At 43.1% G+C, this 23293-nt stretch overlaps 1 protein-coding gene across 3 annotated transcripts; it reads right to left on the bottom strand.

The window, feature by feature from the left end:
* Nucleotides 1–1481: 1481 nt before the first annotated feature.
* On the bottom strand, nucleotides 1482–21632 carry HMGCS1 (3-hydroxy-3-methylglutaryl-CoA synthase 1). 3 transcript variants are annotated; one of them, XM_080803431.1, is made up of 11 exons: nucleotides 21512–21625; nucleotides 16023–16083; nucleotides 10399–10856; nucleotides 9960–10085; nucleotides 9263–9427; nucleotides 7541–7706; nucleotides 6565–6735; nucleotides 5776–5882; nucleotides 4212–4337; nucleotides 3821–3984; nucleotides 1482–3243 (listed from the first exon to the last, which is right to left on the bottom strand). In XM_080803431.1, the coding sequence occupies exons 3-11, from the start codon at nucleotides 10844–10846 to the stop codon at nucleotides 3154–3156; spliced, it is 1563 nt and encodes a 520-aa protein (XP_080659557.1). In that variant the 5' UTR covers nucleotides 10847–10856; nucleotides 16023–16083; nucleotides 21512–21625; the 3' UTR covers nucleotides 1482–3153. The 3 variants fall into 3 exon arrangements, with proteins under 3 accessions (XP_080659557.1, XP_080659558.1, XP_080659556.1); XM_080803432.1 differs by having other exon boundaries at nucleotides 16023–16193; nucleotides 21512–21624; XM_080803430.1 differs by lacking the exon at nucleotides 16023–16083 and having other exon boundaries at nucleotides 21512–21632.
* Between the last annotated feature and the right edge of the window lie 1661 nt (nucleotides 21633–23293).

The following is a 23293-nucleotide window of genomic DNA, read 5'->3' as shown; positions in this document are numbered from 1 at the left end:
AGTGTTTCAATTGAGTCACAGGAGTATCAAAAGTAGCTGTTTGCATCTGTTTGAGTTTTATCTCCTGTGAATCTTAAACTTATTCATTAGCATTCATAAAAACAAAAGCCAAAATGTTCAAAAAAAAATTAAGTGCCCAAATAGAGTACAAATTCCAACAAGCATTAATTAGGATGGAAGAATTTGCAAAAATGACCTTACAGAAAGAACACTAGCCTATTTTCTAAATGACCCAGAGGGAAAGACTCTCCCAGAAAATAAATTATCACTAAGTATTGAATCTACACATGGCATGATGATATGAGCTGAACAGGGCTAGAAGATAATCAGGGTTAATTCCTAATTCATACAATCCTGAGAATGGATAGGGCTCTTAGAGGTGATTAGTCCAGTGTTACCGCCACTGCAAAAACTCTAAAACCCCTGGGAGCACCAGCAACACGGGGCCCTTAGGGGCACCCAGGTGACTCGGCTGGGTGGGTGTCCAACTCTTGATTTTGGCTCAGGTCAAGATCTCATGCGGTCATGGGATCAAGCCCGGGTCAGGCTCCACGCTCAGTTGGGTTCTGCTTGAGAGTCTCCCTCTCTCTCCCCTGCTCATGCTCGCTCTCTCTTTCAAATAAATCAATCTTAAAACATGTGGCTCTTAGGTTGGAGGCTCTTGCTGATAGTAGGCCACTCTATATGGACTCTTAAATTTGCTTTTAATCTTTAATTGGTAACACTTAATCTTAGGTTGCTTTTAGGAAAACATAGTAATTCTCTTCATAAATATTTATGGCAAAGTTTACTTATTTTTTTTAAAAGATTTTATTTATTTATTTGACAGAGAGAGACCACAAATAGGCAGAGAGGCAGGCAGAGAGAGAGGAGGAAGCAGGCTCCCCGCCAAGCAGAGAGCCCAATGCGGGGCTCGATCCCAGGACCCCAAGATCATGACCCGAGCCGAAGGCAGAGGCTCAACCCACTGAGCCACCCAGGTGCCCCTATGGCAAAGTTTATACATGTTTACCTAATTTGGGAGCTAATGTCTACATCTGAAGTGTAAGAATAATAAACTCTCAGTATAAATTCTTCTATACTAGATGAGTAGCTCCTTGAAGGCAAAACCATATGTCTTACAACTCTTTTAATCCAGAGTGCCTTGCTTATATCAGGTTTTCAAATGTTTGCTGAATGATGAGTGAATACGGGTGCCTGGGTGGCTCAGTCAGTTAAGCGGCTGCCTTCAGCTCAGGTCCTGATCCCAGGGTCCTGGGACAGAGCCCACCTGCTCAGCGTAGAGCATGCTTCTCCCTCTCCCACTCCCCCTGCTTGTGCTTTCTCTGTCAAAGAAATAAAATCTTATACACAAAAAAGATAAATGAATAAATGAGTGAATGAACAGAAATGAAACAAACACCCATATTTACAAAATAGCCTATTAGCTGATTTCTTGCCTACACTGTTAGTTCAGGAGGGAAAAAGAATACGCAAATATCTGAAATATTTCTCTAAAACTTTATTCAAAGTTATTCACCTCACTGTTAATAAGGTGTACAGTTAACGCTCTGTGCCAATATTACTAGGCTTGCCCATTGCCGGCAATGGACTTTGAGAAAAACCCATTTCCTGACACCCAAAAGTTAAATTACTCTTTTCAAAACATACCAAACTCCCAATACTTGTGAAAGTATTACATGCACCATTTCCCCGTTAATCTTTAAATGTGAACTTACATTATTAATCTACATCAGTGGATGTTAAAACGAAGTCATTTTAACAAATCATGACTGTACAAATCAAAATACCACTAGTTAATATTAGACAAGAGTATTTTACAAACACTACATTACGTATTACTTGCAATCTGAAACATTACAGTTCGTATTCATGTAAGTTTATTTTAGATAACTGAAACTTCACAGAATTTAACAGCAAATAAAGTTTAAAAAATTTAGTTCTGTACATTAGTTCCAACTATCTCTATTTTACAATCTATAAGGCTCATGTCATAGTTCAGCACCAAGAAGATCTACAAAACTGTCTAACCAGTCTGCTTATTCATCCCATGTGATAGTTTTTTGTTGTTTTTTTTAAGGTGAAAGTCTGAAAAAATGCTTTATAAATCCTACTTCCAGACCTTGAAATGGAATACTTTTTTTGGCTGGTCATACAAAACTTGGGTTGTACTTTTTAATGTTCACTGAAAAGATACTCAAGGAAAGAGAATACTTACACCATGAATTTCGGCTGTCAGTCTGTAAGTCAAATGCGTAACACTGAAGCATCAGAGGTAACCTAACGATGCCCTGCGCCCCATCCTTCCATTTTGTTTTAAAATTTTCAAAAGGCAGCCAGAAAAATGCCTTATTTATTTTTCAAAATAAGGTGCAAAGAAGGATTGCAACAACTTCCTCATACACAGCTCCACTGACATCTCCACTTTGGACCAGGGATTCCGAAGCAGGCCAGAGTGACATCCGGAGCTTCCCAACATGCCCGGTGGTCTGAGCAGACGTCTGCTTGATGCCAGCGTCTCTCTGTTCACAGAGGTCATTGCAAGAACTCGTCACTGCTGGCCTGGATTTGTAGCGGCATTTCAGTTTCCAGACCCAGTGCTACCATCCCACCCCTTCTCCCTCTTCAGGGTTTCTAAATTACAGAAAAAGAGCATGTGCGTTTTGCCATTTTTAAGCAGGGTTTGTGCATAACACATTTGAAGACTACATTCCCGAAACTAGAAAGTTCTTTTCAAAAACCGCAGGTACTTTCAGTAAGCTTGTTTGTTCAAAGTACAAAATTCTTATGTTTAAAAAAATTAAAATTGGAGACCAGTACCTCTGCTTTCCCCGTCTGAAGCACACGATTCACCATACCACACTGAAAAACTAAGCTTCATGCACACAAATGGCCAGAGAGGTATGTTTCCAGAGCCCTTAACCGTTCCCGGACACCGAGCACTGGCTAGACCACAAGCGGAAGCACGGCAGCAGATTGAGCAAAGAAGACTCTCCCAAGAACACGACAGTTCTCCAGGCTCCATGTCAGTCACATAAAAAGTTACACAACGTGTAATCCTTTAAAAGTGTCCCCAGACATCCCACGTTCCCAGAATTGTTCCCATCCACCCACCCCGCCCCGTCCCGCAGTCTTCGAGCTTAGAGCAGCGTCTCAGTGCTCCCCGTTACTAATGACAGCTGCTTCGGCCTCTGCTGCTGCTGCAGGGAGTCTCGGCACTTTCTTGGCAGGACTTGGAATATGCTAAAATCAAAGGGAAAAAAGGCGTTTTTCTTTTGTTTTTGTTTTAAAGAGTCATGGTGCTGAGTTCTAGTTAAAAAAAAAAAAACTGAGAAAGGACAATTGTGGAGAGGTTTTTGTTAAATGTACATTCTCTAGAGCTTTCCATGGAAGGAACTAACTAGCTACTCTTTATAGTGAAGTTACACAAACACACAACACGGGAGAGAAGGGGGCCACCGTGAGCCACCATACACAGTACACATGGCATTCCAACTGTCACTCTGGCTTTCCCCGCTCTGACTCTGGTGGCTGACTAGCCACCTAATTGATGTAAGAGCGAGAAGCAAGACGATGCACTCTGTGCTGAGCAGATAAACCCCACGTTTTAAAAATGCTAGTAATTTAAGCACAAAACACTGTATACAATTAGCAAACGGCACAGCGGGAATCCAGTGCCAGAGCCCTTGCTCTGAGGGACTCTGCTTTATCCACAATCCTTTACGTGGCTCAGTCACAGGTCCCCTCAGCCCTGAGACCTGGGGATGGAAACTTCTCACCCTGTCAGAGGCCGAGGGCAAACACTACGAGCTTTACCCACCTCCGTGGCTGTGCTTGAGTGGACAAGTCCAACTCCCTCACCCAGGGTGTCATCACTGGGGGCCGGGCGCCGGGCATAGGTCCTCCTATACTTCTCGTCCACTCTGACGAGGTACCATGTTCCTTCGAAGAGGGAATCTACGGAACTCTGGGGAATATAGTTCACTAAAGGAAAGGCAAAGAACATGAAACATTAGTTATGATTTACAAGTTCGCCAGTAAAACCAGAGATTGTAAGTTGCCTATTTCCCCACAATTCTCACTGACATTGGATTAGTACTGAATAAAGCCTGGACATCCTTATCTTTACATAACGTGTTTCAGGTTATTAGCGCCCCCCGGTAGGCTTCTGGGTGTGTACGTAGATGTTCAAACAAATTTAATATTGTTACCCAAGTGATGAGTGTCCTCTCTGAGCTTCATATTTTCAGCAAAGACATCTGGTGCCACGCAAGTTCTTGAGTCAAGTCTTGATTTAAGATCACACAAACTTGCTGTTATTTTATCAAGAGCAGACCCTAAAACAGTAAATCCCAATATTAAAAGACAACAGTAGGGGCACCTGGGTGGCCCAGTTAAGTGTCATGAGATCATGACCTGACCCTAACTTAGGTTCAGGTCATGATCTCAGGGTCGTGAGATTAATTCCCACATCAGGCTCTGCACTGGGTGTGGATCCTGCTTCAGATTCTCCCTCCTCCTCTCTCTTTCCCTCCCCATACCCCCTCAGGCTCTCACTAAAAGAAAAAAAGACAGGGGCACCTGGGTGGCTCAGTCATTAAGCATCTGCCTTTAGCTCAGGTCAAGATCCCACGGTCCTGGGATCGAGCGCTGCATCAGGCTCCCTGTTCGGCAGGAATCCTGCTTCTCCCTCTGCCACTTGCCCTGCCTGTGTTCCCTCTCTCGCTGTGTCTGTCTCTCTGTCAAATGGATAAATAAAATCTTATTTTTTTTTAAGATTTTATTTATTTATTTGACACAGAAAGAGAACACAAGGCAGGGGGAGTGGGAGAAGCAGGCTTCCTGCTGAGCAGGGAGCCCGATGCAGGGCTTGATCCCAGGATTCTAGGATCATGACCTGAGCTGAAGGCAGACGCTTAACAAGTGAGGCACCTAGGTGCCCCCGATAAATAAAATCTTGGAAAAAAAAAAAAAAAAGACAAAAAGACAAAAGTAGCATGCCCTGAAACATGAACAAGATGCTGCCAAAAGGAAAAACAACTTTTCATTTCTTATAGAAATACCGGATACTGTTTAGTTAAGAGAAAAAAATGGTATCTGTTTGGAGCAGCTTCCTATGATCTCTGACTAGACATTTGTTCAGTACCAGCCAGTAGCAAATGAGGAAACATGGGATTTGAAACTATAAATAACTTGTCCATGGTCAATCCATGACACAGTATTTGAGTAATGCCCAAGTCTTCCATCAGTTTTTCTCCATGTTTTTGCTTCCTGCTCAGGAATATAAGCCAAGACCATAAATCTATAAAAATAAGGTATCTTGTATAAAACCAAACCAACAAGGAAAGCTTTGATTTTACTCAGTCATGTGACAAGACTCAGCAGCTGCCTGCATTAGACGGACACGGTCCCTTTCCCTGCATCACCTCCCTGGTAATAAATGCTTTACGAATGAGAGAAAATAGATAAAAATTAACTTGATGAAGAAGTCAAACACAATGCCATACAAAGATTTTTTAAGCTCACTATACATTTTTTTTCTGACTTGGAAAAAAGGAAAGAAGAGATCCTGACGCAGACATAACCCTGCCATTTACTCAGTTATGGCAGATTCTCAGAGAGTAAAAATCTGGCTGTGGTGAAAGTGAAGAGGACACAAGAGGAACACTCTGTGGGACAGATTCCAGCGCCCCCTTGAGAAGGCCGCTGAATCAGCCTCAGCCCCTAGCACCGCAGGCTCCTGACTGGCCGCGTCGGAGCGTCGGCCCCGTTTACCTGGTGTGGCATCTTGCGTAACTTTAAGGGAGTACAGGGTGGCGGCCAAGCCAGAACCATAAGAGAACACGCCAATCCTCTTTCCCGCCAGCTGCTGAGGCGAGTACCTGTGTAGGGGGAAGAAAAGCTATTGAAAAGTCTCACCGAGGGGCGCCTGGGTGGCTCAGTCAGTAAAGTGGCTGCCTTCAGCTCAGGTCACGATCTCAGGGTCCTGGGATCGAGCCCCGTGTGCCCTGTTCAGTGGGGAGCCTGCCCCTCCCCCAGCTGGAGCCCACTCTCTCTCTCTCAGATAAATAATTAAATTTTACAGATAAATAAACAAAAGTAAAAAACAATAAAAAGTCTCACTGATCCAAAACTATAATGTGGGGGAAGACAGAAGCTGGGAGTAGAAATTCATCCCATAGCCTGAGGAAGCTGACCTAAAGCTTTACAATATGCAGACTGAAAACAAGAGCTTCTGTCTCTTTGGGCATGATGGGGCTTACGAGAGTTATTACGCCACAGAATAAGTGACTTTGTCAACTAGGGACTGAAGCTCAACTGCAGGTCAAGAATGAGATGACCGCAGAGAGCAGCCAGGAGGGCCGGCACGAACGTTAGAGCTCAGGAGTAACTGTAGCCTCGTCCCACTCATCCTTTAAGCCAACGGACGGTAGGCTTGAGAACCTGGAAAGAAAATGTCACCCTGTGACCTGCCACCAACATACGGGCCACCAGCCTTGGTGTTCAAAATCTAGCAGCCCCAAATGAGAGGAGTTAGGCAGCAGAACTACCTTAGGTACTTACTGCGCTAGGACAGAAGCAAGGGAGCCATACACGGACGAGGTGTACATATTTCCATTCTGATTGGACACGAGCAAAGATGCCTTTGTTTTCTGATTAAAGAGTTCGGAACTAGCTTTCATAAATGCTTTTTCCACATCTCTATCAAAGTAGGTATCTTCTAATTTAACATCCCTGAAAGTTTTAGAAAAAAGACCATCTTACAATGTTCAAAGACCATTTTTATTATGTTACTCAATGTCACTAATATTCTAATCTGTGCGTACAATCTGGTTTCCCTATTTATTAAAAGCCAAGCAGCAACATGCTAATTTCCATGGAAGATGTAACAGTTGTACACATATGGTCCTCTTTGTCAAAGCTTTTTATCATCAGGTTAAGACAACTTAATTCTCACGGGTCAATAAACTCATGAAAGCTCTGTCATCATCAAACAGAACATACACTACTATTTCAAGTCCATCATCATGTCTATTTAGTTACAAAAGTCAGGATGTTGCAGGAGCCGAGTCTTAAAAAGTTGAGAAGAATTTTACTAGATGTAGAAGGGACAGAATGAGTTTAACAGCCCTGGTGCGTTAGGGAGCCTTACAAGTGGGGAAATGGGGAAGGAACAGGAAAGAGGACATGAGCTTGGTGGCTACAGGACGGGATGGGGCACAGGGGCTAGAGAAGCAGGGAGAGATTTCAGAGGCTGTCATAGTAAACACAGGGACTCATGAGGCTCTGCTATCATGGTGACAACAGGAATAGATCTAACAGGAGGAAATCAGAAAATATGAGTAGAGATGACTAAAGAATTCATGGGGATCCTCTCTGGGACTCAGTTTCTTACTGATGACATAAAGGGCTTAGACTAGATAGCTTTTAAGATCCTTTTAACTTTAAAATGTTCACATATATAAAAAGAATGGTTTAACAGACAGATAAAATACTCACACACAGAAGAAAAAAAAAATTCCCAATAAACTTCTCTTACCCAAAGGCTTCCAGACCACTATAGATACTATTTTTATCTCTGTTCTGGTCATTAAGGAAGTCATTCAGCAACATCCGAGCTAGAGATTTCTGAACCAGCTTACAGTAGGGTGAGTGGAAGATCATGAAACCAAAATCATTCAAGGTAAAATCTTTATCATTTCCCTCTGAAAAAGAAACCCAAAGAAATTATGAAATTCATTTAAAACACTAACTTTTGAAGTCTGATTTTAGAACGAGGCTAGGATGTTCTTCTAGCTTTAAACAGCAACCAAAAATATACTGTATCATGAAATATCTCTAGGACTTAAAATGTGTATCAAAAAGACATCCAGGGATAGAACAACATCCCCCCTCCCCCCCACATCACTGCTTTCAAACTTCAGTCTTAAGAGTCTGTAATTAATTTAGTGGGTTGGGGCCAGATATGTTTTTTTTTTAACTTTAGGGTATTTTTTTAAATGAAACAGAATAGGAGAGAAAATAGCGAACTGCATAACTTGTGGCATTGTAAGTAATTTCATGATTTTTGGGGGGTGAGTTTAGCACTCGCAGACAAGGTAGAATGTACTTCTCACTGTGGGGCCTAATAACGTTAGAAAAATCACTGTCCTGTTCAATACTGACAAACAGTATGACACTTCACACATGGCAACAATGCTTCTCCAGGGCCACTATGAGTCTTATTACATTATTCAATACTTTAACCCTCTCCTACAACCTCTATAAAGCAAAGTTGGTCTATGGAAAAAGCCTAACTGGGGCACCTGGGTGGCTCAGTGGGTTAAGCCTCTGCCTTCAGCTCAGGTGATGGACTCAGGGACCTGGGATCGAGCCCTGAATCAGGAATCTCTGCTCAGCAGGGAGCCTGCTACCCACCCCCAACCCTTTGCCTGCCTCTCTGCTTACTTGCGATCTCTCTCTCTGTCAAATAAATAAATAAAATCTTTAACAACAACAACAACAAAAAAAGCCTAATTTATATGATACTGTGTGTTTTAATGGCACTAATTTAAATGCTGTCCTTTTGAGTATCTCAAGAGATTTTCCAGGATTAAAGACAGAGATTAATGGGCACACTGGAAAAGTAAGTATGAATTCACAGGTCAATTGCGAACAGCCTGTGGGAGAAAGGGGGTCACTTCAGTAATTTATTTTCACTAGGGTCAGCTCTGGATCACAGCTGCAAACTAAAGCCTTGTAAAAGTTCCTCTCTCAAAAGATAAAAAAAATTCAAGTTTCTTTTTTTTTTTTTTTTTAAAAGATTTTATTTATTTATTTGACAGATAGAGATCACAAGTAGGCAGAGAGGCAGACAGAGAGAGAGGAGGAAGCAGGCCCCCCACTGAGCAGAGAGCCAGATGTGGGGCTTGATCCCAGGACCCTGGGATCATGACCTGAGCCGAAGGCAGAGGCTTTAACCCACTGAGCTACCCAGGTGCCCCAAAATTCAAGTTTCTTACTTTTACCCTCTTTTTGATTTTTTTTTACCAGGATAGGTTTAAATAAGCATTTTTACATAGACAGACCTCATTTCCAAAGCTTCCCTGTATCCCTAAATTACACATGCCCCGAATCTGTGGGGAAACGCAATCTGGTGGGTGAGGAAGAAATAGTTCGAGGACACTAATGAAGGATGCCCACAAAGCAGCATCTCACTGAAGACAGCCCACCACACTGCCCTCAACAGATACCCAAACCAAGGCACATGGATGAAACCCACCCTTCTGCCACTGGGCACGGATCTTTTTGCGGTAGACGGAATAGCAGCGGTCTAGTGCGCTGAGGTAGCACTGTATGGAGAGTTTCCCATCCACTATAGGATATTCCGAAAGCATATCAGGTTTGTAAAAATCATAGGCGTGTTGCATATGTGTCCCACGAAGTCCTATTAGAACAAAAAAGGAAGATGACGTGTATTTCTTCTGCTCCTTGATGACTGTATGGTAGTCAGCAGAATGCATTAGGGGACCTTCCTAAACTATCTAGTCAACTCTTGCCACTGCAGCATGGAAATCACAAGGTGAAACTGACATGTAATTGAAATGAAACATAACAGTATCCACAGACAGGCCTAAGATTCCTTTGATATACAACATTTTATATAAGTCTCCTATCTCCAACTGGGAGATCACAAGGGCTCTACTGAACTGAAAACAAAGTAAACTTGTCACTAATGAGTGACTGTGGGCAAGTTACTCTTTATTACGCAAACCCATTTTACTGCTCTGTAAAATGAGAATGACATTACGTACCTCATAAAATTGCTATAAAGACCAACTATGCTAATACATATAAAGCACTGAGCAGGCAGTACCTGCATTTAATGAACACTCAGTAAGTACTAGGTTCTATTTATATTTTCAACCTCCTCAGCATACATTGCTAATAAAAACAGAAATGCTCTCCCACTCACTCACCTCGGTCAAAAATTAAAGGAGCATTTGGCCCAATTAGCAGAGCAACAGCTCCCACTCCACCTGTAGGTCTAGCATTTCCTGTGGCATACACAGCAATATCTCCCGCAACTACCAGGGCATATCGTCCTGAAAAAGATTTTTGTTAATAACACAAGAAGGTGATCACCAATGTTAAGTATCATATGTATACACTGAAGTCTTCTATTTTCCTAGAATATGCTTTCCCATCTTTGGCAAAGCAAAAAAAAATTCTAAATTTTTATAATTTTGTCCTATGTGATAAAGATAACCAGTTTATAAATCAGTAAGTTGAAAGAGCTATATTTCTGACCGTATTCAAACAAGCATAACTGGTAGGTCTGAGTGAGGCATTCATCAAAAGGTCATTTGGGCCTACGTATCCTCAAGGAGCATCTCTTCGGAGTAACAGGTAACATACCATCCCAAGAGCTGGACTCAATCCAATTAACAGCATTGAAGACAGCAGCTGTGCCTCCGTAGCATGCATTCGTTGTATCTATTCCTTCAATATCTGTGTTCCCAGACTCCTCAAAGAGCTGCATCAAATTAGTCTTCACGGACTTTGATTTGTCGATGATTGTCTCTGTTCCAACTTCTAAACGCCCAATGCAATCGTACGAAAGGCTATGTCTCTCCATAAGATTCTGAACCACAGTCAGGCAAAGAGAGTTGATATCTTCTCTGTCTGTGCAGAAGCCCATTTTGGCCTGGCCCAAGCCAATAGTATACTTTCCAGCATCTACACCATCGTATTTTTCCAACTCTGCTTGATCAACATATTGAGAAGGAAAATAGATCTCAAGGGCAACAATTCCCACATCTTTTGGCCAGCAGGCTTCTGCATTCAAAGGAAGTGACCCAGGCATGGTGAAAGAGCTTTAGAAAGAAATAAAGAAGAAAACACTGTTTTAGGTTCTAAATTCCAGATTGTCAAACTTAAGAAATCAACACTAGAAGTTCAACTACTACCTGAAATGTTAATTTAGTTTCTAAAGTTTAGCATATTTTATTTAGGGCAATTTTATGTTATCATTTTTCTTAATCGAAGTATAGTTGGCACACAAAGTTACATTAGTCTCAGGTGTAAGGCATATTTTATTTGCATTATGCTATGCTCATGGTAGCTACCATCTGTCATCATATGCTACTGCAATACCACTGACTGTATTAGGGGCAATTTTAATATGTGAAAGTAGCAATTACAGTATGAATGGAATACTACCACTTAAAATTATTGTCTTTTAAAAAGATTTGTACTTTACTTAAAACTAGACCTCTTCAGGGGTGCCTGGCTGCCTCAGCCGGTGGAACATGTGATCCTTGACCTCAGGATTTTGAGTTCAAGTCCCACACTTGGGGGAGAGAGTACTTTAAAATCTTTAAAACAAACAAACAAACAAACAAAAAACCCACCTAGGTCTCTTTAGATTTAAGACGGGATTATTAAAGGTAGAGAAAAATAAGATTCTTCTATTGTAAAAAACTGTAAGATAAAATGCAATAACAATTTAGTAATATGGTCCACAAATCAGACTTCAGGTACCTGATCTATTCCTGGCCATCCAAGAAAGTTTAAATCAGTCAGTCAGTCAGTCAGTCATCATAAATATATGTCACTCTTTAATGATCTACACAATCTCAGCAAGTAGAAAAGCCACACTATAGAAGTCTACCAAGTAAATCTCCACAAGTCCCCTGTTATTATAAAGAATACCCCGCCCCTACCCACAACCCAAATGATGGAAATTTTAAGCAAAAATAAGTTCCAGGACTCATCACAGGATCATATGCCAATATTCTATACTTTCTACAGCTAGTCTATAGACAATAAATGACCATAGAACCACAAGGTATCACTTAGCTTCTAAATCAGGGAAAAAACCAAACTCTGATTCAAATTTTAAAGCTGGTAATCCACATATTATTTGTGTGGCATCTAGAAAATATCTCTTAAAACCACCTGTTTCTTTTTTTAAAAGGGCACTAAAAAAAAAAGGACTGTCACTGTCAATACTTTTAGTAGTGTCTAATTTATTTACTAACAGTAAAATAAATGTGCTACCCACTCAAGAACACTGCTATGTGCATATGGGCAAGTCACATAACCTATCAGAGCCGTCTCAATTTCTTTAGAGACTGTATTCATCAGAAAAAGAGAAGTCATTCTAGATACTTCCAACAGCAGAGAATTTAATATAGGGAGATGCTTAGAAACTTGTTGGCGGGACTAGAGGAGTCAAGGGGGAATGTGGTTATTTAGATCCCACGAGCTCACACTCCTACTGAAGCTGCTGGAGCTACCAGTACCAGCACCTCTGCTGCTGAGCTCGAGCTCAGACCTGCCCCTCCAACCCCGTCCCTCACGCCCCCCACCCCAGCCCTTCCTGCTGCCTCCACGGACAAAAACAAACCAGCCTCGTCTTCCCATCTTCTCTCTCCCTTGAGTACTTCTATGGGCAGTCTACTCAGAACCCAGCTGAAATATACAGTTGTCAGGGTGTGAAGAATGACACAGCCTATTCATTTTAGAGAAAGAATTTTTCCCCATTTAAACTTCAACAACTCAATTTCCTTTTTAGGCATCACATTAATTGGAAGAGGCTCCTTACGTGGCAGAATTTCAGGTCTTCATTCACCTAAAGGTCTTGGCTCATGAGAGTTACCTGGGTTCTACTGGTTCACCAACGTTCTTTAGCATTTACCAACTACTACTTTGACTCCTTAAAATGAAAAGTCCAATCCTGTATTTATGTCATTTGTCCTCTGCCACTCTGCAAACTCTGGTATAGTAATAGGTATAATGAAATTACAGACTACTGCCTTCGTGAGTTAATTACTGAAATCTTGAGAGAACATCTAAAGCAGAGAGGTATCCTTAAATCATGTCATCTACGCTTAGCCCACAGGTCATCAGGTGTAAGTGTACTGGGATGCCTGAGTGGCTCAGTTAGGCGTCTGCCTTCCAGCTCAGGTCATGATCCCAGGGTCCTGGGATGGAGTACCACATCAGGCTCCTTGCTCAGCAAGGAGCCTGCTTCTCCCCCCGCCTCCCTCTGCTTGCGCTCTCTCCCTCTCTCTGACAAATAAATATTTTTTTTTTAAGTTGTAAGTATATTGGGGTGCCTGGGTGGTTTAGTGGGTTAAAGCCTCTGCCTTCAGCTCAGGTCATGATCCCAGGGTCCTGGAATCGAGCCCCGCATCAGGCTCTCTCCTCGGCGGGGAGCCTGCTTCCCCTCTCTCTCTGCCTGCCTCTCTTCCTACTTGTGATCTCTGTCTGTCAAATAAATAAATAAAATCTTAAAAAAAAAAAAAGCTGTAAGTATATTAAAACCTAAAAAATAAGCACCTAGAAATATAATCACAAAATCTAAGTTAAAGGTCCCAAGGGATACCACTGAATCTTCTTCCTTCTAAACATAAGAATCTTATTTATATGTTTTTTCATTTATTCAAACAATGACAACATGTTACATGCCAAACATTTGAGATAAGTTTTTTTTTCCTCTTTATTTTTATTTTTTATTTTTTTCAGTGTTTCAAGATTCATTGTGGGATAAGTTTCACAGAAGATAAGCTTTCCCCTTTCAAATATTCACCACCTCCATGTGTAGGATACAAACACCTAATAATAACCAAGGAAAACAACAGAGACATCACATTATGCTATGAGAACTACCTAACCCAGCCTGGAGGCAAGGGAAGGAGTGGAAGAGAGGATTCTCGGTTATTGGAGCTGCCCTGAATCTTCAGAATGAGTAAGGAGTAGTCAGTAAAGCTCTGCAGAAGCAAACAGTGGTAGATTTTCAACAGGGTGGACAACATCAAAAAAGGCAGGGTACAAAAACGTAGGAAAAGCTGGGCTAATTTCCTGAAGTGAAACGTGAGGCCCAGTGAGTTGAGCAGGCAAGCAGTAGGTCAGGAGAACTAGACCAGAGACAGGTCATCATGGCTCTGGTACGCTCCTAAATGTTACTAGGCAGATTCTAAATTTACAGTAAAACAAGATTAAGTCCTCTGCACAATCCACAAAAAAGAGCTCTACAGGGGGCACCTGGGTGGCTCAGTGGGTTGAGCCTCTGCCTTCGGCTCAGGTCATGATCTCGGGGTCCTGGGATCGAGCCCCGAATTGGGCTCTCTGCTCAGCAGGGAGCCTGCTTTCCCCTCTCTCTCTCTGCCTTCCTTTCTGCCTACTTGTGATCTCTCTCTCTCTGTCAAATAAATAAATAAAATTTAAAAAAAAAAGAAAAAAGAAAAAAAAGGAAAGAGCTCTACAACTCGTGTAAAAACCAAAGACCAGTCTATATCCTTGTAAGAGGAACCCTCCCATATGCTACCCTCTAAGTCACCAAACGAGAGGCAGTAGTATTACCCACTTTCCCAGCCTTTCCCACAAGGTTACCACTTTGGATTCTTTCCACTCGTCAAACTGCTCTAAATACACTGAGGACAGTGTGGTCTTCCCTCCCCCACCCAACAGCCTGAAATGCTTCTGGAAATAAAATGTACATACAATCTTCTGAATTTTATTTTATTTTAGTTTATTAAAGGCCACAATGCAAGGCTTTGATTCCAGAATTAATCCATATTTACCATAATCAGACTAGCTCTGATCAGTTCTTATATTGTACCTAAGAAACAAGGCTTAACTTTTATGCTTAAACTTTTGAGAGGTTAAATAAGTGCCTTATTTCATTTGGGGGAAGAAAACGTAGTTTAACCCACACTCAACAGGTTGAAAGTGAATCATGACTCTGAGCTTGGTGTGGAAAAAATTTTTACATTTTCTAATTCAGTCAATATTGCTCATTCTCTGAGGGGTTTTGACAGCCAAGATGTCCTCATTATGTTCCTGATAAAAAGCTGTGCAATTTGAAATAGTTGGCTTTTGGTTGAAATTAAGGGGGAGTAAGATTTTTTTTTTTAATTTTATTTATTTGACAGAGAGAAATCACAAATAGGCAGAGAAGCAGGCAGAGAGAGAGGAGGAAGCAGGCTCCCTGCAGAGCAGAGAGCCCGATGCGGGGCTCGACCCCAGGACCCTGAGATCATGACCTGAGCCGAAGGCAGAGGCTTTAACCCACTGAGCCACCCAGGCACCCCAAGGGGGAGTAAGATTAAGTTGGAAAAGAATGGAAAATTGATACAGGGAAGTAACTGTTTCCATGGCATTTCTTTTTTTTTTTTTTTTTTTTTAAAGATTTTATTTATTTATTTGAGAGAGAATGAGTGAGAGAGAGCATGAGAGAGGTGAAGGTCAGAGGGAGAAGCAGACTCCCCAAGGAGCTGGGAGCCCGATGCGGGACTCGATCCTGGAAGTCCAGGATCATGACCTGAGCCGAAGGCAGCTGCACAACCAACTGAGCCACCCAGGCACCCTCCATGGCATTTCAAACAACAAAAAGTTTGATATAGTTTCTGATCTGTCATTTTTACTTTTAACTATCCTGTTAAGTGTATGCTCTTACCCTGTCCTCTCAAATGCTCTCTGAAGTAGGCCAGATACACTTAGAAAAAGAAAAAGGCCAGCCGAAGATCTGAGATGTTCACACTACAGTGTGAATGCCATACAATGGGGCATTCTAGTCATTCACTAAATAGCAAAAAAATTTCTAAATCAAATATAGTTTAAAAACCTGACAATTTAAAAAACTACCTGCATATATTTTCAACTTTTTGCTGATAAAAAGGTATTTCACTATTTTTAAGAGGATTGTATCCACAATTTAAAAAAAAAAAAAAAATCTAGGCAGGATAATGGGGACTCTATATTTATAATAAAATGTGTAAATTTTATTTTTAAATTTTATCTTTAAAAATGTCAAATTAGTTTCTAGATTTCAAACATCAGTCTAAAAATCACAAAACTGGTCAGTCTCCCAAAGCACTACGGCATTAACTAATATTTAAAGATATAAAACTCTGTTAATAGGTTTTAAGAATGTGTGGGGCACACAAGTGGCCATTTGCCCTGGGATAAAAATTAAATTTCCCCCTTCCATGAGAGAGGAAGGTGTTCCTTCGCAGCATGACAGGATGCCGTACCTGTGTGAGGAATAAAGAACTGCAGTCTCCAGGTCTGTCACTGTGTTTCCTCCTTCAGGCACTAGGAATTTCAAATAAGAACTTCTTTTAAAGTCATCAATCACCACACAAATTCAAATAATGACTCCAATTCAAAGTAAGTTAAAGTAAACAATTCCTTGTCCAATTGCACTGCATAGAACAGAATTTGACTTTGCTTAGAAAAATGATACTTAAAGCTTATAAAACTTTTTTCCCCCCTTATTTCATGAGTTAGAGTGGTAGGTTCAGTCCTGGTAACGAACTGCCAGACGAAGCTCCTGTCACCGATTCTGGCTTGAAACCAAATGCGACGCCAGGAGAGCTGTTACTTGTCCTTACTAAATCTGAATTATTGAGAATTGAAGGGAAGGAATATAAATAAGTTGGACTGGACGAGCAAGCTCTGGAGTAATGAGACTCCCACATTCCAGAGTTTGCTCTGGGAGCGCCTGAGGGGTTCTGTTGGTGAAGCATCTGCCTTTGGGCTCAAGCATTGATTCTGGGGTCCTCAGCCCCCGCTGCTTCTTCCTCTGCTCCCTCCCCCCTACTCGTGCTCTCTCAAATAAATAAAATCTTAAAACAAAACCAAACCAAAAAAAAGAGCTTAGGAGTTTGTGGCTTTAGCAATCTGTGCCTCTCTGAGCTTCAGTTTTCTCACCTATCAAACGCAGTTAATACCTGCCTTCCTAGATGGTTGAGAAGATAAAATATGTGAATAACACTTTGTAATATAAAGCACCAATACATCATTATCCTGGTTCTTAGTATTTTTTAAACAAAATATTAATCGCTGTAACAAGATCTAATTACCTTCGTTTACTTCATCTTCTGCTCCTCTTTTCAACCGTCCACCTCCACCCTCCCCAATCTTTTCCAAGTGATTTTTCACTAAAGTGACTGTATTAAAAAGATAAGCACATGACATCAAGATAAAAGAGCATTAAGCTTTAGATCATTTAAATTACGTGGAAATAAAAAGGGAAGGGGACACTGGAGCATTTTTTCATGTCCATCTGTTCTGGAGGATTGTTCCTTGAGACAGCAGTTTCTACGTTTAATGAAAACATAAGTACCTTTGCTCTCTACTTAATTATTGGCAAATTTAGCATCTGCCTTTGCCTGATTAACCGGAGACTACATGATTCCCCCTCCATGCTGAGACTAAATAACTTAAATAACTTAGTAATATCTCTTCTTGAAACCATGTACGTATATGCATTTGACGCTACTTTCATCAATAAAATTTCTCCTGAACTGCCAATATTCCTCCTTTCAATTTTGATTATTTCAACTGGGGAGAGCTTTAGGTGGGGAGAGTGGGGCAGAGAGAAGAGGAGGGGTAAGACAGGATGGGGAAGAGAGGAGAGGCAAGAGGAGGAGAGAGAGAGAGAGGAGGGCATTAGAGCACAGAAGAAAGAAACAGAAGAAAAACCAAGATTCACAGAGGACGGCTGTGTTACCGAAGCTCTCAGGAGAAAGACAGGCCTGGAGACCAGGAATGGAAACGGAGGCGGTAAGCGCCACTCTCGGGAACAGTCCATTAGAAAGGGACCGGGCTTTCCCTCCTGTTCTGCAGCTGCTAGGAGGGCTCTCTATCCTGACTGAAACTGCTCTGCCAAAGTCTCCAGCCGGTCACCAGCTTATTTCTAACAGAAGGTCTTTTCAGAGCATCGGATGGAGGGCGGCCACCCGGGTCAGGAAGCAGTTAGGGAACCGCAAGTGGCTGGGCAGGTTAGCACAAGGCACGTCCGAGCGCCAGGAGCCGCAGCACAGGGGCCCTGAGCTTGGCAAAGATAAAAACTGAAGACTGAGGAGCCTGCTAGGGCCGCCAGGTTCATGCAATGATGCTTCCTCCTGGGGCTTACTCAGAGTTCTGAATTCCTTCTTCTGGATCCTTCCTCAGCCTTGATTCAAACAAGTCATCAGAGAAATGCGCCCAGCAGCCATGTAGGTACACGGACCACCAGAAGCAGCTGCCTGCTCATCTTTTTCACTACACCAGGAGAGAAATCGGGACATCCTTTTTCATGAGAAAGGGCTGGCAACCTTTCCTCCCTAGGAACAAGCAAGCAAAACTGCTGGTAAGGCTTTGCCCATGCCTGTACCATCCTTGGCTCTAGTTCTCTCCGGAAAAAACACACATGCCTGCCGCTCCCCAGAGCTCCTGGTCTGCTTACAAATTCTACTCCTATTTCAAGGCGCTGTTCTAAGCTACCTCTTCCAAGGTTTCCTCAAGTTTCCAATGAGGGCCCCACACTTCTACAGCAGGTCTATGTCATTCACACGAAGTCCTCACAGTCTACTGTCAACGGGAAACTAGTCGGGACGCCTGGATGGCTCAATCAGTTCAGCGTCTGCCTTAAGCTCGGGTCATGATCCTAGGGTTCTGGAATTGAGTCCCACAGGGAGCCTGCTTCTCCCTCTCCCTCTGCCTGCCACTCCCCCTACTTGTGCGCGCTCTCTCTCTCTCTCTGACAAATAAATAAATAAAATCTTAACATAAATAAATAAATAAATAAATAAATAAAAACAGTGCGATTTAGAAAAATGGAAAGCTAGTTAGGGGCAGTATGCCTAGCCATACTTGATTCCTAGACTCCTGCTGGGAGAAGGGCTGTATTTTGATTCTTTTGAAATCCCTTTGAGATCTTGAAGAAATGGTCATTCAACTGCCATTTTCTGAGGGGCCGAATTTGGAATTATCACAGAAGACAAACCTTTTAGATTTGAGTACCTGTTAGCAGCCCTTGTTAGTAAGTTCTTTTTGCTATCACTTTTTAAATGAGCGCTGCACCAAAGAATGCCCAGAAAGTGTTAAGAAAATTGGCTTTCTACTGAAAAATGTAAGGGATCCAAATGGAATAAGACAACATTTGGTTGTTCTTATCATCATTTCCATATGCACACATCCCTAATCACAAAACTGGCAAAGATGAAGACTGAAAAATTAGCTCTTCTTCTACAGCTCTAACCACACTTAATTGACAGCAAGTGAGCATCACCACATATCGAAAGCCTCAGAATGAATAGATTATTAAGAGTTGAGTCCTACTATCCTCCCATTAGATTGGGTAACATGTTTTCAACCTTTTGAATCTGTACCACCATCCTGAGAGACATATAAATATCACACAGGGCGCCTGGGTGGCTCAGTTGGTTAAGTGTCCAACTCTTGGTTTCAGCTCAGGCCATGATCTCAGGGTTGTGAGATCAAGCCCGGCAGAGGGCTCAGTGCTTGGCGGGGAGTCCGCTTGAGATTCTCTCTCCCTCTCCTTCTGCCCCTCCTCCCACTCTCTCTTTGAAATAAATCTTAAAAAACAAATCTTAAAAAAAAAAAAAAAAAACACACACACTCTTCTATGATATTTGGTTTGTTAGTAACCCAACATAAAATTGTAAGACTGTTCTTTTTCATATGAAACTACAGATTCTGATGCATAGCCCATCAAATTCCTCAACTAGACCCCCAACTGTATCTTCCCTCATTTAGTTCCACTGCTTTACAGTTTTAAATAATTCTAGGTCACTGAGGAAATACACGTCACATCAATATCAGGGTTTTGCACTTCCTTCCAGAAAAGCTATCTAAAATCTCAATCAAAAAATCTTAAAGTCTGTGATGCCTGGGTGGCTCAGTAGGTTGTGCGTCTGCCTTTGGCTCGGGTCATGATCCCACAGTCCCTGGATCAAGCCCCACATCAGGCTCCCTGCTCAGCAGAGAGCCTGCTTCTCCCTCTGCCCCTCACTCTGCTCATACTTTCTCCCTCTCTCTGAAATTAATAAAACCTTTAAAAAAAAAAAATCTTAAGGTCCATCTCACAGTTAAGAAAAACAAGATGTAAAAGCACTCTGGAGGAATATGTAAGAAGAAAACAAAATCAAAGGCAAGGCTCCGAAATAGCCAGCAGATGACGTGGCCTTCTATGGTCCCAAACAAAATATCCCGTAATTTCTCCCCATTGGAAACACCTTCCTAAGAACTGGGGTTACTGATTAAACTAGAACTGAATAAAGGGCAAACCTACAAATTTAGAAGAAAGAGACCTACAAAGGTTAAACACCAAGAAAATAAAGTCTTTCTTCTTTCCCATAAAATACGCTATCCCTGGCCTCCTTACCCTTACAAAAATAACTGAAATTTTAAAAAGAAAGTTTTGCTCCAAGAAAGAACACACACTGCTTAGAGGTCTCAAGATACAAAGAACTATTTGAACAGATCCATGTTAAGGACTTTCAATCTGCCCTCTAACAGAATCTGCACAATGGACGTCCAAACTCCATCTCCGAAGGAAAAAAACCTGTTAACTATACAAACACTTCCATTTGTCTTACTTTTGTCATTTATCCTGCCATTGTTGTTCCAATTCATCAGTGTGATAGAGCAAATGTTACTCAGCAGAAGCCAGAGTACATCATCCCACCGCAGCAGGCTGACAAGAACATCAGCAGATGGAAGCAGCTGTGGCAGAGGTGGACAGTGAAAGAAGCCTGTGAGGGCCTAAGGCCAAGGCCACGGGGCAAACAACAAGCAGAGACAACCTGTTGTCCAAATCCCTCCTCCAGGGTAGGTCAGAGTAATTGTTTTCTCTACCTCTGGTCAAAGAAGAACACACGTTTTTCAAAGACACCCTATACTTGGCTTAACCCAAAACCCACTGTGTGTGAAGGCCCTGTGGGGGCCTGTCCACTACATCATATCAGGTCAGGCTGACCCTGAAGCTCTTAGCAGGAGGGAGGGGTAAGGAACTTCAGAACACCAAGAAAACCCATTTTTTCTTTAATATGGGCATAAAAAATATGGAGGCGGGAAGGTGGGAGGCAGGAATCTGTGAGATACGAAGCAAGCAGACTGAAGCAGTCAACAGCCTAAGTATTCGGCCAGCTTAAATCACGGTTTTGATGCTTTCTTGCACCTGAGCTGGGGAAGAAAAGTTATGCTTGCCCACTTCCCTTTCCCCCAGCCACTCTCTAGATGTGGCGGCAAGAGGACACACCCCCTGCCAACCTACAAGCCTCCATCTAATTAGGTGTGATCTTCGCCATCCTTCGGCGCCCACCCTTAACCCAAAGCTCTGGGAACGCCTTGGCAGCCTAGCTCCTTCCTCGTCCCCTCCTGATGCGCCTCCCCAGCCCCCGTCGCCTCAAGGGGATCACAGCCACGTCCCTGGCACCTCCAGCGCCTGGCTGTGTCTTTAGAACCCTGGCCCTCAACGCCCTTTCGCCTTCTCCCCTCTGCGACTCCCCAGCCCCTCGTCAAACCCGCCGTAGTCGGCCCCAGGCCCCTGGCAGGGGAGGCCCGGCACGGCCCTGCTTGCGGCGCCCCCATCCTCCCCGGCCGGGTCCATGCCTCCGCCCCATCCGGACCGAGCTGGAGCTCCTTTGGGCCTAGTCAAGGACACCGCCTCCGCCTAGTATTCACCCCGCCCGGCGCCGCAGCAGCCCGGCTCTCCCCCTGCCGGGGCACTCACCCAAATGTGACCGGGCGGTGGCCGCAGAAAGAGACCGGGCCACGGAGGGGCAATACGCGGCGCCTCCCCGCCGTCACCAGCTTTATAGCTGCCGACCCACCCGACTCCGGCACAGCCGGGAGTCGGTGGGAGGCTGGACAGTGGTTCCAGCAGCCAATCGCGGCCCGCAGAGTTACCCGGCAGTGCCCGCCCCCTAGTCCGGCTTCTACCAATCCGAAGAAAACTAGAGGCGGGCTCTTGCTAGGGTTTACCCTCGTGGCTGGAAGGGCGGGGGAAGGGGCGGGGACAAAGTTGGAGGGCCGAGGAAGTGGGGTGAGAGAGTGACGTGCGGTGGCCCGAGAGCCGGCCTGCCAATTACCGAGCGGCGAGAGACGGCGAGAGCCAACGGGAACAGAGTGAGAGCTTCTCCCACCAATTGGAGTTTAGTGAGAGGAGACGGGAGCCAATGAGGTCTCCGCGTCCCACCACTGGGGAGAGATGGTCAAGTGTGGGAGGCAAGTTGGTCCCGACTCGCGAGTCTGTCAGGTTGCTTAGCAACAGAGCTGGGCTTCACCTGTGAGATTTCTACATTACTTTATTTGAATTCAGTCTCAATGGTTTCTATTTTCCAGAGCGGCCAAAGGCGCCAGCATTACAGTGTAAGATGTCACTCAGTTTGTAAATTGTGTAAATATTCTAAGCACCCGATTTGTAAATACCTAATACCTCCATTCAAAACTACCTTGATTTTTAAAGAGACTGCTATTGGGACAATTCTTCCTAAGTAAACTGGAAACAAGATAGTTTGGGGTTAGAGACACCAGTGAGGACGGTAAGGGGCCTTGCCGGAGCAGGGAAATTGATCCTGGTTCTAGGAGTTTTACTAGCTCATGCACTCTGAGGGAAGGGGCTCCATCTGGCCCCACTGTATCTTCTGAGCTAGGTATGTGGTAGGTGACAAATAAAAGATTGTTGAAAGAAGGAGGGGCCCCATGACCGTCGGTACAGCAAACCCATAGAATATATACTGCCTAGCTCCCCCATAAATTAGGAGCAAGCTGGAGGACATCACTGGAACACTGTTTGTGAGAATCCAAAGGAGGACAATTATGGCTTTAAATTAGACTCTACCTCATCTACTCCTCAGACTGAGAAACCGTAAAACTTAGCTTTGATGGGGACCGTGAGAGATTCAGAGTTGTTTGTATCTCTCTCCCTCTGTTTTATTGAGACCCAGGAATGCTGTTGATAAGAGCCCATTGATGACTCTGTGCATCACACAACTACCATTATAGGAAATTCATTATCCACTATAGACACTAACCTAGTAAGAGACATTCTCAGCAGCGAAGTGGCAAAATACATTGGCAATGGAACCACTGTGGAGTGGTGGTGTAAGTTAGCCATGGGAACGGACCCCTCAGTGGTTATCACTCTGCAGTACTATTGCCCATTTCATGCTCTCATAAAGTAACTGGGTGATAAAGAGAGGGGAAAATTGCCTGGTAGTGATTGTCAGCAATTGTGCGGGGGAAATTAAGCACTCTTGACTTATTAGAATATACTGAAAGGCAGTAAGGACAAACACAAGAAAGAAGATACAGCTTTGTCCTTAGAAAGGGATAGCCAATAGTTCCAGCTGCTGAAGTTCATAGTGGGAAATGACTAGCCAGATAGCTGTGAGGGTGGTCACCTTGCATAACAGGAAAGTCCCACAAGGCATAGACTGTCTTTTTGATCAAATTAATCTCAGTTGAGCAAAGTGAACATGGTTCTGGAAAGCTAAGCAATGAACAATGAAAT

Source organism: Martes martes (assembly GCF_963455335.1).
Source record: "Martes martes genome assembly, chromosome: 5".
Taxonomy (NCBI): Eukaryota; Metazoa; Chordata; class Mammalia; order Carnivora; family Mustelidae; genus Martes; species Martes martes.
The sequence above is the reverse complement of the archived record's forward strand: the minus strand, read 5'-3'. Positions and strand labels throughout refer to the sequence as shown.

Excerpts from the sequence above, each read along its gene's own strand:
- HMGCS1 (XM_080803430.1), bottom strand. The coding sequence starts at position 10,846 with ATGCCTGGGTCACTTCCTTTGAATGCAGAAGCCTGCTGGCCAAAAGAT. Across the intron at positions 10,086-10,398 it reads TGAGTCCAGCTCTTGGGATG|GACGATATGCCCTGGTAGTT; the intron begins GTATGTTACCTG and ends AATCTTTTTCAG. Across the intron at positions 3,985-4,211 it reads AGAGGACACTCATCACTTGG|TGAACTATATTCCCCAGAGT; the intron begins GTAACAATATTA and ends CCTTTCCTTTAG.